Source organism: Zonotrichia albicollis, chromosome 10 (assembly GCF_047830755.1).
Source record: "Zonotrichia albicollis isolate bZonAlb1 chromosome 10, bZonAlb1.hap1, whole genome shotgun sequence".
Lineage (NCBI taxonomy): Eukaryota > Metazoa > Chordata > Aves > Passeriformes > Passerellidae > Zonotrichia > Zonotrichia albicollis.
Window position 1 is genome coordinate 4,621,822 of NC_133828.1, and position 14,651 is coordinate 4,636,472.

At 40.1% G+C, this 14,651-nt stretch overlaps 1 protein-coding gene across 2 annotated transcripts in view; it reads right to left on the reverse strand.

Moving 5' to 3' along the window:
- Nucleotides 1-14,651, reverse strand: part of KYNU (kynureninase) — a 58,356-nt gene that overhangs the window by 32,564 nt on the left and 11,141 nt on the right. For both annotated transcript variants that reach the window (XM_074547867.1, XM_074547866.1), the window contains exons 4-6: nucleotides 8,475-8,557; nucleotides 2,825-2,886; nucleotides 1,414-1,485 (exon numbers count right to left, since the gene is read on the reverse strand). In XM_074547867.1, the coding sequence (XP_074403968.1) occupies nucleotides 1,414-1,485; nucleotides 2,825-2,886; nucleotides 8,475-8,557 (217 nt within the window). The remainder of the gene's footprint in view (nucleotides 1-1,413; nucleotides 1,486-2,824; nucleotides 2,887-8,474; nucleotides 8,558-14,651) is intronic.

Below are 14,651 nucleotides of genomic sequence, written 5' to 3' on the forward strand. Positions count from 1 at the left end.
ATCAGAACTTGAAAAAGCTGTTCAGATGCCTTGCCTTTCACTAAAAGTAATGCTTAAAAGCATAATCCAACTCTGCTGAGAAATTCACAGACTTACTTTGGATTAAAAAAGATCTGAATTTAATTCACATTAGAATTAATTTAATTCCTTTGCAAGGACAAAGTTAAAGCCTGAATCCCACAGGATAAATCCATGCAGCAGAATGAGGGTGGAGATTGGGCCCTTAGCAACCCATCCAGTGGAGGCATCCCTGCCCATGGCAGGGAGATGGGAACATGATCTTGAAGCCCTTTCCAACCTAAACCATTCCATGGTTCTGTGGTGGGATGGATGCACCTCACCAGAGGCCAAAAAGCCAAACCTGCAGGGATAACAGCCGAGGAGGACTGAGCACCCCTCCTGCAGGAGCCCTGGGTACCCACATGCCCTGCTGCCAACACAAACGAGGTTTGGCCAGCACAGACATCCCGCCCTGTGACATTCTCACCTCTTCTATTTGCTGCACAGCTAGAGGGAAACAAAAGCTTTAAACGCTCAAGCTATTTAAAAAAAAATCCTATCTGCCAATTTTATTGATAAATAATGGTCCTGGAGATTAAATAACAATCATCAAATAACAGTATAAAAGAGTAAAATTTCATGACAGGAACTGAAGCAATGACAGTTGCAGAAATTATTACCGACGTGCCATAGAAATTTAAGAGGATGGAGTGTAAATGTACAAGTGCATGTGGAACAAATGTGGGATTAATCTGAACATTACTTAGAATAAAAGCAATTTGAGGTGTATACATCTGTGCCAGTATCTTCATTACAAATAAACCTGTTAGTAGCTCGAGTCACTTTTATTGCACCTCAGAGATCAAATTTGTTATCAATTTCCAGGAGTTTACGGTGCTGATGATAAAGTAGCAGTGCCCCACAAACCCAAAGATTAATTTGCTCGAAGGTCTGATGCACAGGCTATTGTCTCTTATTTTATAGCAGACAAATTATGTTTGAACTAGTAATCTAAAGTGCTAAGAACAAACATTTCCATCTCTGTCTGGGGATATATAAGTGTTAATGTTGTGAGTTTGTATTGATTTGGTTTCATAACGTAAAACAGCAACAAGAATTAATAAAACATTTACAACTTTAGTTGATTTAGGCCAGTAGTTTGCTCGATGTCTTTAAAAAGACTAATAAATCAATGCACCCATTCATTCTATTCCTCATGCAACACTTCTTATTTGAACAAAAGGAATAAAGCTACGATCTGTAAAGTATGCTGAGCTCAAAAGTTTCTGACAGATTTTTTTATTGTAATCTTACTTGGACAAGATGAGCTAATAAATATTCAAATCCTACTACTGATATTCTTTGGAAAAATATGATTAATAATACAAATATGGTGAAATATTAATTTCTTACATGGTCAGATGGAAAGGCTCTTGCTTCTAGAAGAATTTTATAGCGTCTTGGAGTAGGCTTAAAGAAAGATAGCTGTTAAGGGGGAAAAAAGAAAGAAATATTGAAATTTATCTAAGCAGAGATGAGAAAGATGCTCCCAGCACATAACTTAATAAAGACTGCTTTACTGTCATGCAGACCTACAGAGAATCCCCCAGAAATTACAAATATTTCTTTGTCCATATAACATTTATCAAAGTCGGAAAGTGTTATAGTACTGTATTTCACATATCCGTAACAAAGCCACCAAAACCCAGCAGTGAGAACTTGCACTTTCAGGAATCAATGGCAAAGCTTTGACTGCAGCCAGGCAAGCTGGGATTTCACCCAGCTCCATCCAGCAATCAAAAGCAGCAGCTGAAGAGTGGCAGGCAGTGAAAAAGAATTAGATTTACATCCTGCCCTTAAACTTCAGTTATGGAATCATCCCTTACTCCAAAACAAGGCTGACCAAAGATCTGATCTCAGCACCTGCAGGTGGGTGATTTTTCTTCTCAGGTCCTGGCAAGCTGGGCTGGCCACCATGCCAGGACTACAAAGACTTACAATCCCTCCTGCTCAATTTAGCTTGGGTTACACAACCCTCTGTATGGTCTGTGTGCTCCAGAATTTCACATTTAATTCAGGGCAGAGAAGCCACCTGAACTGACTGTACTGTACTGCTCCATGTTCATTAATTTTAAAAGGTCCAGAGAAGCAGATAAATTTAAAAAGGTCCATATCCAAGTGATAAACCTTGTTGTGAGAATCACACAAAGCCAGCTTCACATCTACACTCAAACCAAATCTTTGGAACCATATCTTTGGAAATATTGGAGAAGCAGAGACAGACTCTATGCAGCCACCTGAGCATAAATAAGACACATTTATGGTCACTATGCCATGCAAGTCAAAAAATGCACATTTTAGGCACATATAAAATAGCATAATTCTAAGTGTCATCTCTTGTATGCAGCTGCATTTTAACCTTGACTGATATAACACCTTTGTGTTGCTCACAAACTTGTTGAGCTCCTGTTTCCTTAACTTTGAAATTTGGCATGGAATTGAAATTTGAGAAGCTACTTGTAAATGTTTCTCAAACAATAAGACTTCCTCTTGCTACTGACAGGCAACACACGTGAGTACAGCTGAAACTTCCCCTCCAGAGTCCTTGAAAATATTTCTTTGTCCAGCTTTCCTGCTTAGTATTGAGTCAGGCCGGGTCTTGCACATACATTATTCAAGATACAACTCCCAAGGCTTAAAAACTTAATCTGTCACCCAGTGCTGTCTCTGTGAGGTCCTCAGAAAACACTTTGCTTATACACACACAAAGAAAGGAGGAAAATACTTGTCAACACAAGATCAAATATTCATCATGAAGACATACCATCAGAAGGTGCAAGTTAACAGTCAGCCCATTCATTAAGGCTATTTCTTGCCTTTTGGCCCCTAAAAAATTAAAAAAATAAAAAAGTTTGAAAAATGGTTGGAGTTTTTCTTTAAAATTTCAGAGAAATAGAACAGAGAGCAGAGAACAGTAGTGAGAAAGCAAAACCATGAATTCAGTCAATGTCTCTCCAAAGCCTGGAAAGGAAACAAATGTTTGATTTGTCATCAGAGTGAAATAAAAAGATTTCTTGTCTGACTCTCTACGCTGCACTGGCAGGAAAATATTTATTTTTTCAGGTCAGACACAGAAAACAAAAAAAACCCCAACTAAATCTTTCCATTTCCCAGCAAACCACCAGTGGATTTATTATCCTGAATACCTCAGACAAGTGAGGTCACAAAGACTGTATGTAAACGAAGACTTGAAGACTTATTTTTGTCAGAAGTTCATATGTAACACAAGTGAGAAAACATATTGAGATAATCATCTGCTGTAAGTGGTTACTTTAATGTCAAAATAAATCTCATCCTAATTAAAAAATGAAATGAGCAAAATTGACCTATTGGATATAACAGAACATTACTAATGTATAAGCTTCACAAGAAGCCATACTCACATTGCTCCAAGGAGGATAATAACAAATGCTTTGGACTACAGCTAATCAGAGGAAGCGCTAATTAGTAACAACTAATGGTTGTTAGCAAGTATTTAGTAACAAATTCTCCAGCATTTGTCAAGCCCTGGTGAAAAGTTTTAGGTAAGAAGGGGAATTGTGTGTTGGGCGGCACCAAGATATGGAGAAAATCAATTCCTGTTTCCTCTGGTATGCTTGGTGTCTTTTGTTGGAAAAGAGAAATTCATTCTTGAGACAAATCAATATTTTGAGAGTCTTCTTCAGATGGGAGATGTGTTCATGCACCTTGTCCTGATCCTCACTCAGCCACAGAATCACCAAATGTGGAGAGAGGTTGCAGAGAGAGAGCGATGAAAGGAAATGTGAGCAGGCAGAGAGGGCAATAACCACTTTTGGAATCAATAAAGAGGAAGGAAAAGCTGATTTGGGGATGTGAAAGGGTAAAGGGAGGCACAAGAAAAGGAAAGCTGAACCCTGAATTTCTCCTGTCCCTGCCTTACACTGTCACCATATCCTAAACAGCTTAAATTCACAGAGTGATTGCTTTGTCAGTGTAGGAAAAAAGACATAACCATGGGTTCAACCCAATACAGGCAATGTAGCCAAAGAACATGGAAATCTACAATCATAATTAATTCATACATTCCTCCCAAGCAGGCCTCAGCTTCTGCCAGGCCAGGAAAAGCCAAGCACCATTCTCATTGAGGTGTTCAAGGACATTTCCACTTGTTGCTGAAATCTCCAGGTTTTGGACAGAAGGATTTGGAAAACAGGCGTCAGTGACTGGGAATGATCACTTCAGGGGATGAGCCACACAAAAATGAATAAGCTCCCTCCTCCTTCAGACACCAGGAACATCATCAAGTTTGTGGAAATAAATATATAAAGGACTTTCTTCATAGGGATAAATAAGCTTTTTTCTTCACTTAAACTCCTCTCCTTTGCTTTCTTTTCTTCCCTCTGATAGCATTGCATCTTAAGGCTCCTTGCTGCTGGAAGAGGTCACCTTGGGGTTGCTCTATTGCAGATCCAGGAGACAGCTAGAGAGTGATTGCAGCTCAAAACAGTATTATTTGCAGTCTTAATATTTCTATGGAACTCTTGAGGCTGAAAAAAGGGACAGGATCAAGAAATGGTATTGTTCTTATTTGTCCCTCTGCTCCTTCTGTGAAATCTGTGGCTTTCACAGCAAATTCTGCACAGGCAAACCTCTGTCTGCTGTACCGATTCTGTATAAAACAAATGGTTAATCTGTAAGATCACTTTTAGCTGCATGTTAGCATCCCAAATTAAATATGACACTACATTTGTCATGTAAGTCTTGGTCTTCCGTAAATTATATATTTATTAAAAGCCTTCCATTATTGAATTTCATGCCCACAAAACAAACCTCATCCATGTCATTGGAAAACTGTTATCCTTTATAACCTGCACTGCATTTCAGAAAACAACCTTTCCATGATCTAATTAACCTATTACAATATTCAAAGACCCGGCACACGGGAGACAAAATTATGTTTGCCTTCCTTATTTCCTAACTTTATACCATATCTCCAGGACAGGCTAAAACCTGTATGTTCTGCATGATAAATCTCCTCTTTAATAAAAGGAAGCAGCGTTTGCAAAGTACAACTTCAGAGACAATTATGATTGCGTTAGGCAGACACTGCCGTCCTTCTCCTCTCTGACTGCCAGGGAAGTCTGATCCTCGCTGGGGTAAGTAAAAAGCATTTTGTAAAATGATTGGAAAAAGGCTAAGAGCCCCAATTTCGAAAACATTTTGGTTATTTCAAATAATCCTTATCACTCAAAGTCACTCCAAATCTGCTCAGCGTTCAGTCTTCCCTCAACAGAGACCTGCCCGAGCCCATCGTGGAGCAGCAGCCACACAGTTAATCTTGTTCCATCAGAAGGTGATCCTGCCAAGGTTGTAATGTTTTAATAAAGTCTGGTAGGAGAGGCAGAGATTGCCTTCACTGCCTCCTGCCACTTGGTGTGAGCACAGGAAAAAAGATTTGGCCTCCACTGACCTTGACTCTTCATTTCACAACGTATTTACTACTGTAACTTTCATTGAACAAGAAAATGTGACTGCCTTTAATAAGCAAGGTGCTCGTGAACTATAAACCATTAAGCAGACAAAGGTGTTTTACAGTCCTTGGTCCATTCCTGAATAAGTTTTAGTTGCTCCCACTGCTTAGGGTGAGAAATGACAATCATTCCTCCTCCTCCAAAGCACATTCAATACTGAATAAAAAACACAGTAAAATTCTGTTATTGTGCTTACATTAAAGTCAATAAGAAAGTAAATTCAGAATTCATTCAGCATACATAATCAATATTATTCTTCATTGGAAAACAGTACTTAAACATAAATTGTGAGGGCTGGAACTTTAAGATCCCTTCCAACCTAAATCACTTCATGAATCTGTGGAATACTACATTGAAAAGAACATTTTAACATAGGTTTTTTTCCCCCTCCATTTATCCTTTTAGCCTCTTCACCATTGCCTACAATTTGAAAAATTGGAATTTACTATGATACATCCATTATTTGGGAAATATTAATTCATCTGCATTCTAAGAATCACTCACCTGTGTCCTGAAAAAGAGCCATGAGGGTATTTTCTAAACAAAATCCTGCACACAAATTTGAGGGCCAGATGTGAGCCTAGACCACATTTTACAATTTAATCAAACAAAGCCCCAAAAATTCTGGAGAACAGAATCCAAACCAGGTTTTTATCTTTGAGAAAGACAACAGGAAGCACTTCACAGGAAAAAATTTGAAAAACAAAGTATTAGGGTGGTGGTAGGGTGACGTCAGTCATAACTTTTAATTGAAAATTTTAGAATATTTGTTTACCATGAAGAAAATTATAATAAATTCATTGTGGTTAAGGCATGGGGATGTAAAAGCACTGGTGTCACATGGAGCTTGGTAAATAAAAGGAAAGTAAGGAGATGGATGAGCAATTAGATGAAATTTAAGTGAAGCTCTCATTTCCATCTCGTTACACCTCCAGTGCATCTCGCAGTTAAATTAATATTAAAATAGAGACTTAGTTGGCAGCCTCTACAAGACAGATGGATGAGGGTAAAAGGGTCCCAGCCTCGTTCTCTGCTTTCTGCAGTGACTCTTAACCCAGAGCTGAGGCCAGGGGGACCCTGGCAGGGGCAGTGGCAGCAGGTCAGGGCTCAGCCTGCCTCAGGGCTCCACATTCTGCAAACCAAGCACAGGCAAACAGCCACAGAGGTGATGCAGAGAAAGATGGTGACTCAGAAGCTTCCAGCTGTCCTTTGGGGGATCATGGCTCTCTCTCTCCTGGTTATATGAAGAACACCAGTGGTCATACCTTGATTAAAAATTGGGGTGCCTGAGAATATGACATAAGAGAAATTCTTTTCTGCCTCCTTAGTTAAATTCAAGGTTTTCAGTTGAAAATTCCAAGGCACCTTTCCGCATCTTCCTAGTTGTACCCTGCCAGAACAAGAATATCCACTAGCCAAGGGAGATGGGTCATACTGGAGAAACCCCTAAATCTGCCGTGTTCAGCATTTCAACACCCTCCACTCCCTTTATATTTCCACATTTTTATGTCCTATGATGCTGAACAGATGAGGGTGCTGAGCTTGCCCTTGAGTGCAATGAAATCAAGAGAAGTAACTTCTTAACCTACTGAGCAGCAGCAGGCAACAATAGCAACTTACAAAATCAGAATCCCCAATCTGCATTTTGAGATTTTTATTTCATTCTGCAGATGGGATTTTTCTGCATAGCTCAGTGGTGCCCAGTGTAACCACACTCATATTTATGTTATCTCAGAGTTTACATAATGGATAGACAAACTACAACAATAATTTATTGCATTTGTTCTGCTCCAATAATAACACCCACTATTTTAGCTATTTGGAAACTTCATAAAGAATTCAGAGAGGAATTTTATTTATAGGTTTATAAATAAACTTGTCATGAAACATTCTTTAATGTCTCTGCTCCCAATTGTTCCAATCCTATTTGCTTTTCTTGAAGGAGAAAACCCATAATTTTCTCATTGAACACTTGTCTGCAGTTGGAGGAGAAATTACGATACAATATCTAGAATGCAGCAGGTCAACATAAGGGCAATATTTTTCCTTAGTGATGGCATAAATGAATGCCTGATAATTCAGTTCTGATAGTCACTATTGAGAGTTGCCTTCAACACCTTCATTGAAATATGGGCCAGATCTCCCCAAAATCCACTAACCTGGCCTTGACAACAGCTGGAAGGGTTGGGGAGGAAAAGACCTTGCCAAGATAATTTCTCTTCCCCCTTCAGAGACAACTCTGAAGGAAATCCCAGTGAAAGATTATTTCAGCAACTACACGGAGTAAGAAGTGATAGAGGAGATTTGCATTCTCACTCAGCTGACTGCTTTCATGGCAAATTCACCAGGAGGAGTCTCCAGGGCTCCTCAATCCCTGCAATAACCAGAAACACTTGCTGCCATAGTCCCGCAACACTGCAGCTCCTCAAGGGGAACAGCAGGGTCATGGGAACTCATCAATAACAGGTCCTGCCCCAGTTATCTGCTCCATTGCCATAAGCAGCTCTCAAAGATGAGTCTGGATTTAGTGGCAGGGAAAAGAGAAAAAACAGAAAATGTCTAGATAGAAATAATTTATCAAAGGGGAAAGTCCATCATTTTACTTCTGGAAGAGTGACTGAGACTCTGCAATACCAAGTACCCTTTAAAAGGGCTTCACAAGTTAGTCAAAGTGGTTTATGATGCTTCAAAAAAACCTTTGCTGCAATTAGTTTCCTGATATGCACATCACACACATTCATCCCCTAAAACACTCACAGCCTTAAAATTAAATGTTAGCCCATGTGCAAGAAAACGTGCTTTCAAACATAAGAATAAAAAGAACTAAATTCTGCCTACAAAGTTTCAAGATTTTGAGCCTTAAAAGAAACTAGATTTGTTTTTATTTCTGGAGAAAGGTTTTGCCCTGCATCTCACACCTACCAACCAGCTTAGCCATCATGTCCAGGAGGCACTCGTCTGCCAAAGCCCACGGGCGCTTGCCATTGAAATGGCCATGGACACCTCTGAAAAGGAATGGAAAAATTATGAAAATGTGTGGTATCACTTTGGTCAGTCCTAAGAATCATATCTGATTTGGACAGTCCGCATTTGGAGAATGGGAGTTGCCTAAACTGAGCACAACACTTTTCTCATACCCTTAAACCTCAGAGCAAAGGCAATTTATTGGTTTATGACAGGATTTCTGTTGCTTGAAAATTATTTATTTTGGCCCACAAAATTCCTCTAGAAATTCATCAGTAAAGATGATGGTTTTTTCACAAGCCCCCTGGCTACATGGGCTCTGGAAAACTCTGGGGACAGGAAAGCTGGAACAGGGAATCCCAGTATGGGGTGGCACCTGCTAAGCCAGGCAGAGCTCATCCCACAGACTTCCCCAACCTGCATTTCTGGCTGGGTATTAGATGGTGCAGAGGATGATAGATTCCTGTCTGGGAGCAAGGCAGTATTTGAGTCTTTCTGTCAGAAACAATTTCCATCCTACTGCATCTCCTGTCTGAGCTCACTCTTCTGCACAAACCAGAGGGTACTTTGTGCAGGGGCAGGTGCTTCCCTGCATTAACAGAGCTGCTTGCTAATTCTTATTGCTTCTCTTCTCCCTGAAAAACTGTTCTAGATCTCAGTGTGCATAAAACTTTTTGGGTTGACAAAGGCTATTTTAAAACTTTGTGTTTCAAACTGCTCCTGTCTGAAGGGATCATATGGTCACCTTAAGCTCAAGTGTGCTGCTACTCTGAAGTGGCAGATGTATAAATTCAGTTCTGGATTAAGTGCTCTGAACTAAATTTTCTCTCAATTATGACAGAGAAGAAAACTTCTAAGTTTTCTTATATATCTGCCATGCATATATAAATAAAAAAGTTGCCTATTTTCTGAAACATGCAGAGTGTAGAGTACAGATTTAAATGCAAATGGAGGCAGATTGAGAAAAGTAATAATGGTGCTAATCCAGGGAAGCATTGCTCTGGGCTCCCATCTCACACTGGATGATTTTCATATTTGCTGAGCACCACGGGGTACTTGTGGAGTTGGAAACACCAGGCTGCATGAGGCTGGGTATAAAGCTGCTTCAAAATAAGGACAAAGCCAGTAGGTAGCTGGGTAGAGAGCAGAAGAAGCCCTAAAAGCTTTGATGTAAGAAAAAAAGGGGGAAAAAAAAGGTAGGGAACCTTTTAAAGAAGAACTGTCCCACAACGTTCACTCACAATCACAGGAGGACAGCTGGCAGATAAAGACATGAGAAAGGAGGATGCATGAGACACTAACCCATCCTCAAGGCTATTTAAAAGATTGGTTTTTCCTCTCCAACGCAGGTAGAATTTCAGTCTCTTGCAAAAATTACCTAAGCGTTTTACAGTCAGACCCTTTTTGATTGACTTGGGTCTAACTCACACCTCATAGGGATATTTCCAAAAAATTACAATCCTAAAAAATAGGAGAGCTAACACTTTTAAAAAACTCAGTTGTATTAACCATTTTGAGCCTCTCATCCTTACAAAACCCCATTTAATTTTGGGCTAGATTAGGTCAACAGTGGAAGGAGTGAATATCTCTTACAGATAAAATACCATCCCCATGCTCAACAATCCAATCCCACATAGGCAAGGAGGACCCTGCTCCTCAGTTTGGATGAGGTCCTGGTACAGCAGCTGACTCTGTCCTCCATTTTACAATTGCTCTCTGATGAGTCCTCCACAGCAGAGAGCAGGCAGTGTGAAATAACCCTCATTTACAAGAGCATTTCATAGATGAGGAATAAAGGCAGTAGGTAGGAGAATATGCTGTGAGGGGCAGGAGTGGTGCTAAAATTTCCTCCCTTCTATCAGCCCACAGTGCAGCTGCATTCCCTGAAGACAGGGGGTATATGTTTCACAAACAGCAAGACATTTATTGGTAATTTCCTGTCTTATTCTTAACTGTAATAGAGTGATCAAGGGACTTTAGGATTATAAAGACTGTTAAAATAAAACCCCCAAAGATTTTCGGTAGCTCCCAGCCTGAGGGATTCTGTATTTCTGAAAGAGGATAGCAAATATAATAAGATGGGAAAAATAAGTCCTAACTACCTATGGGATTCTCTTTCATTAGCTTTCCCTGATTTTATAGCCATTAGTGTCATCCTAATGGGAATTTACTAATGAAAGTTCTCTCTATCAGCACACAGGACTATCAAAATTTCAGAATAAATTTCCAAGTTATCAGGAAAACAGTTGTGTGATTTTGGTCATGAGAATGTTTTATTTTGAGAAGAAAACATGGACATTTAACCATATTGAAAGAAGGGAGAGGCAGCATTTATTATTATTCTTATTATTATTATTATGGCACAGCTTACAGCTTGCCTCCCCCTTGATGGCCAATATAAATGCCAAGAGACAAAAATTATTGCCTCTAAAATGGTAGTTAAAAGCATATTCTTGGACCCTTTTTTTTTATTTTAATCACATGAAACTCTGTAGACTTTGCTGATGGCACAATACATCCTATTACATTTAGGTTGTAAAATTCTATGCTGTGCCTCAGAGAATTTATATCTCTGTATATTATGCCACCCCTCTCTCAGCTCTGGTAGGCACTGGGGGTAATAATCTTTAAGGACACAAGTGCAGTGCTCCTGGCATTCCCCTCATACATGGAGAGACTTTTCCTCCCACTGCACCCCAGGTAGCAAAAGAGATTTAAATTGAGGTATCCAAATTAATGAATACAAAACTTCACCCATCAAATCACAGAGCATCAGACGAACAGATATTTCTTCAACTTCTATGAGAGTTTCTCATTGTGCAAATTAATTTTTAGTCGGTTACCATTTTATTTTCAGTTTGGCAGGAAATCACAATTCCTCATTTTATTCACTGAGGTCTGGTTGATTTAAAGCTTGCTAGGGGAGCTAGAAACACATTTTTTGAGATGATCCCAGGGTTTCAAAGGCGGTGAGAAAAGGAATTTAAATTAATTGCCATCTTCAGGAATCTTCTGCGCTCATCCAAATCTTAGTCAAGTGCAAGTTTCCTTCTTGCTCCTTTGCCAAAAATGATGCAAGGTATTTAATGAGCCAGTACAGACTCTTAAGTTGGACCAAGGTTTCAAGCAAAGAAACAGCCAAAAAAAAGGGAAGACATATCAAAAGAAAAAGAACTGTGTGGACCAGCAGATTAAAGACAAAACTCAAAATCCCAGGGTATTAAAAGAGGAATTTGCAGCTCTACCACACAAGCTGGTGAAAGGCAGAGTCCTGAGCATGGCAGGAGAGGTGGGGATGTCCAACAGGCCAAGCTGCACTCCTGTTTGCAGCCTTCTCACGTCTTGCAGGATTAGTTCAGCACACAGACCCAAAGATACTTTCGGACTTGTTGAAAATAGTCTTTGCCACTGCAAGTGTTATACTATAAAGCCTTCCTCAAACTGGGAGGTTGTTAATATCCTATGTCCATATCAGCCTCTTGCCACACCACTTCAATGCTTAGAAGCATATATATGTTTTCTTTCTAGCCTCAATTTATTAATTTCTTGCTTACATTTACTATGCCAATATGCTTTTCATGTAAGTGGTGCTTTCCCTCCCCTACCCTGATACATCCACAGAGAACAATCATTTTCCCTTTCAGTCTTAATTTTGCTCAACAGCTCCAGTCCTCAAGACTTGCGTGCAGCAGGTTCCCCACTCCCCAGTCACCCTGCCAGCCCTTCACAGGAACACAACTGGCTACAGCAGGCTCCCTTCTGTTTTAATTGTTCCACTTTAATGAGTTATTCAGACGAGAGACATTGCCTGCTGCAGTGAGTATGCTCACACACAGTAATGATTCTATAAAATATTTTAATTACTTAACTGGTTCTGGCAGGGCAGAGGGGAAAACAAGGCACTGCAAAGCATCTCTTGGCCTTCCTCCAACTAAAAAAGTCCCTTGAAGTTTGGGCTTTTAAAACATTGGGTTATTGGCTACTCTGGGCTAAACATGAGGGAACAACTCTTCATCCCGTTTCACCCCTTATTCAATAAATCTTGGATTTAGCTGAAATCATAACTGAAAGATGAAGCCTCAGAGGCTGCTTTTAAATCCATGCTAAGAATGCCCGTGGCTTGGATTTGTAATTTTGCTACATTAGCATAAGGAACAGTGCGAAGGGATATGGAGAGGAAGAATACAAATCCAGAGAAGGTATGTGGGAGGCAGATGTAGGATGAGAGCTGGAACCCACCAGTCAAAGTGGAGGTGAGGGAAAGGAACTAAGCACTGAGAGGAAACCCAACAAGAGAGAGGCTTTTCCATGCTTTTCTCTCCCAGCTGTTTGCCTGAGGAGTTACCATCACTACTTGGAGATGAAGCTACAGCTCCCCTGCCCTTGACCAGCACTGGGTAATCTTCCTTTTCACTCTCGCCCTTAACTATGAGCATTGAAAGCTATTTAAATAGACTCACAGCTCTTTGAGAGGGGTCCCAAGACACAACAAACAGAAAATGCAATAAACCAATTTATAAGAAAGCCAGAATCTATACCATTGCTGACTTGATGGATGTTCCTAATTTGCATGCCATTTCCTAGATTCTTGCTGCTTATTTATCTAAGCCAGAGCCACTACATCCCACACTGCTGACACAACAGCCATTGAACAGCCTTCAGCTGGGAGCAGCTACCATCTTAGAAAGGGTTATGCTAAGCTGCCCTTGGTGACTGGAATAAAGCACTCATTTCTGAACCTTCAGGCACCTATTCCTTTGCATTCCATTCACCACCTTCTCTAAGCATACACTGCTCCCCTCAAAATCAGTTTGATCCTACCCTGGCTGTCTCAGTTGCTTTAGGTTCACGATTTTACTCTGTTTCTTTGTTGATCTTAATTTGAGGAGTTTTGCTTAGTTGGTACTTTGGTTTTGGTTTGGTTTTAATTTGTTTTGAAACTTTCTGATTTATTCTGGGTGAGGTTTTTGAGGCCAAGCCATATTTCTGGCAAACAACCTTTCTGGTTGTGCTCCCTCTCCTGAAGTGGCTTGAAATCAATGTTTAGCCATTTTTCCCCCCTAGTCACAGATCTTGAAGGCACTTTTGATCTGAAGCAACACTCTGCCTACCTTTTTTCTTCCAGGTTTTTACAGTCACTGAGGAAAAACCCATCTTTCACTGCAGCAAAGACAAACACAAGAATAGAAGTGAGGCAGTGAAAAGATACAGTGGAGGAGCTGAAATACGTTTGCAGTCCCAGTGCATCACTCTAAGAATGTTATCTGACTTCTGCCTTTTGAAGGAGCTCAGCTGTTTCCCTGACAAAGTGGGATAACAGCACAGAAATGGACAGGGTTGCAATTTTTTCAAATGACTGGAGAAACTGCATTGCTGTGCTGCCTGAATAACCAGAAGGAACGAGCTCTTCCCAAAGTCCCACTCATTCCCACTCATTCTCAGCCTTCTCACCTATAAGAATACAGGTGAAAAATAGGAATCAATAAACCATATAGATGAGCTCCCAGCATTCATGCATTTACAAGTGGGAGAGCAGCTACAGATTTCTGTTTGAAACATTTGCATTGAGAAGCCTCCATCTCCACCGTTCCTGCTGAAACAAGGCTGCCCACTTAGCAGAATTCATTTTTCCTCTTCTGCCTCTCCATATTTCCTCTGCTCTCTCACCATGAAATCACATCTGTTCCACTCATATCCCGCACCCTATAAAAGAGTTCATCTCTCACCCAGCTCACTCACTCATCTGGATGTTATTTTCCTTTCCCACCTTCAGTTCCCTGTTTTTTACTCATCATTTTCCTTACTCATCCCTGCTCCAGCTGCTCAGGCAGGTGCAGGAGATCTCAAAGCACAGACTCTTAATGGAACAGAACATAATATTAAAAAAAACTAAATAAAGAGTAAAAAAAGCTTTTTCTTTCCCTCATGTATATTAAAAGGTTCCCCATTTGTTATGATGACAGTGTCCCTTTCCTGCAATGTGTCCTTCTTTTATCCTGTCTCTTTTACATCAGGTTGATTTAGCAAAGCTTGTTATAATTCACACACAGCTCCTTACTGAGAAGACAGGAATGTTTCTTTCTAAATAAAATTAACTTGTCAGGCAGAGACCTGGTTTAAGAGGAGCCAAAAACC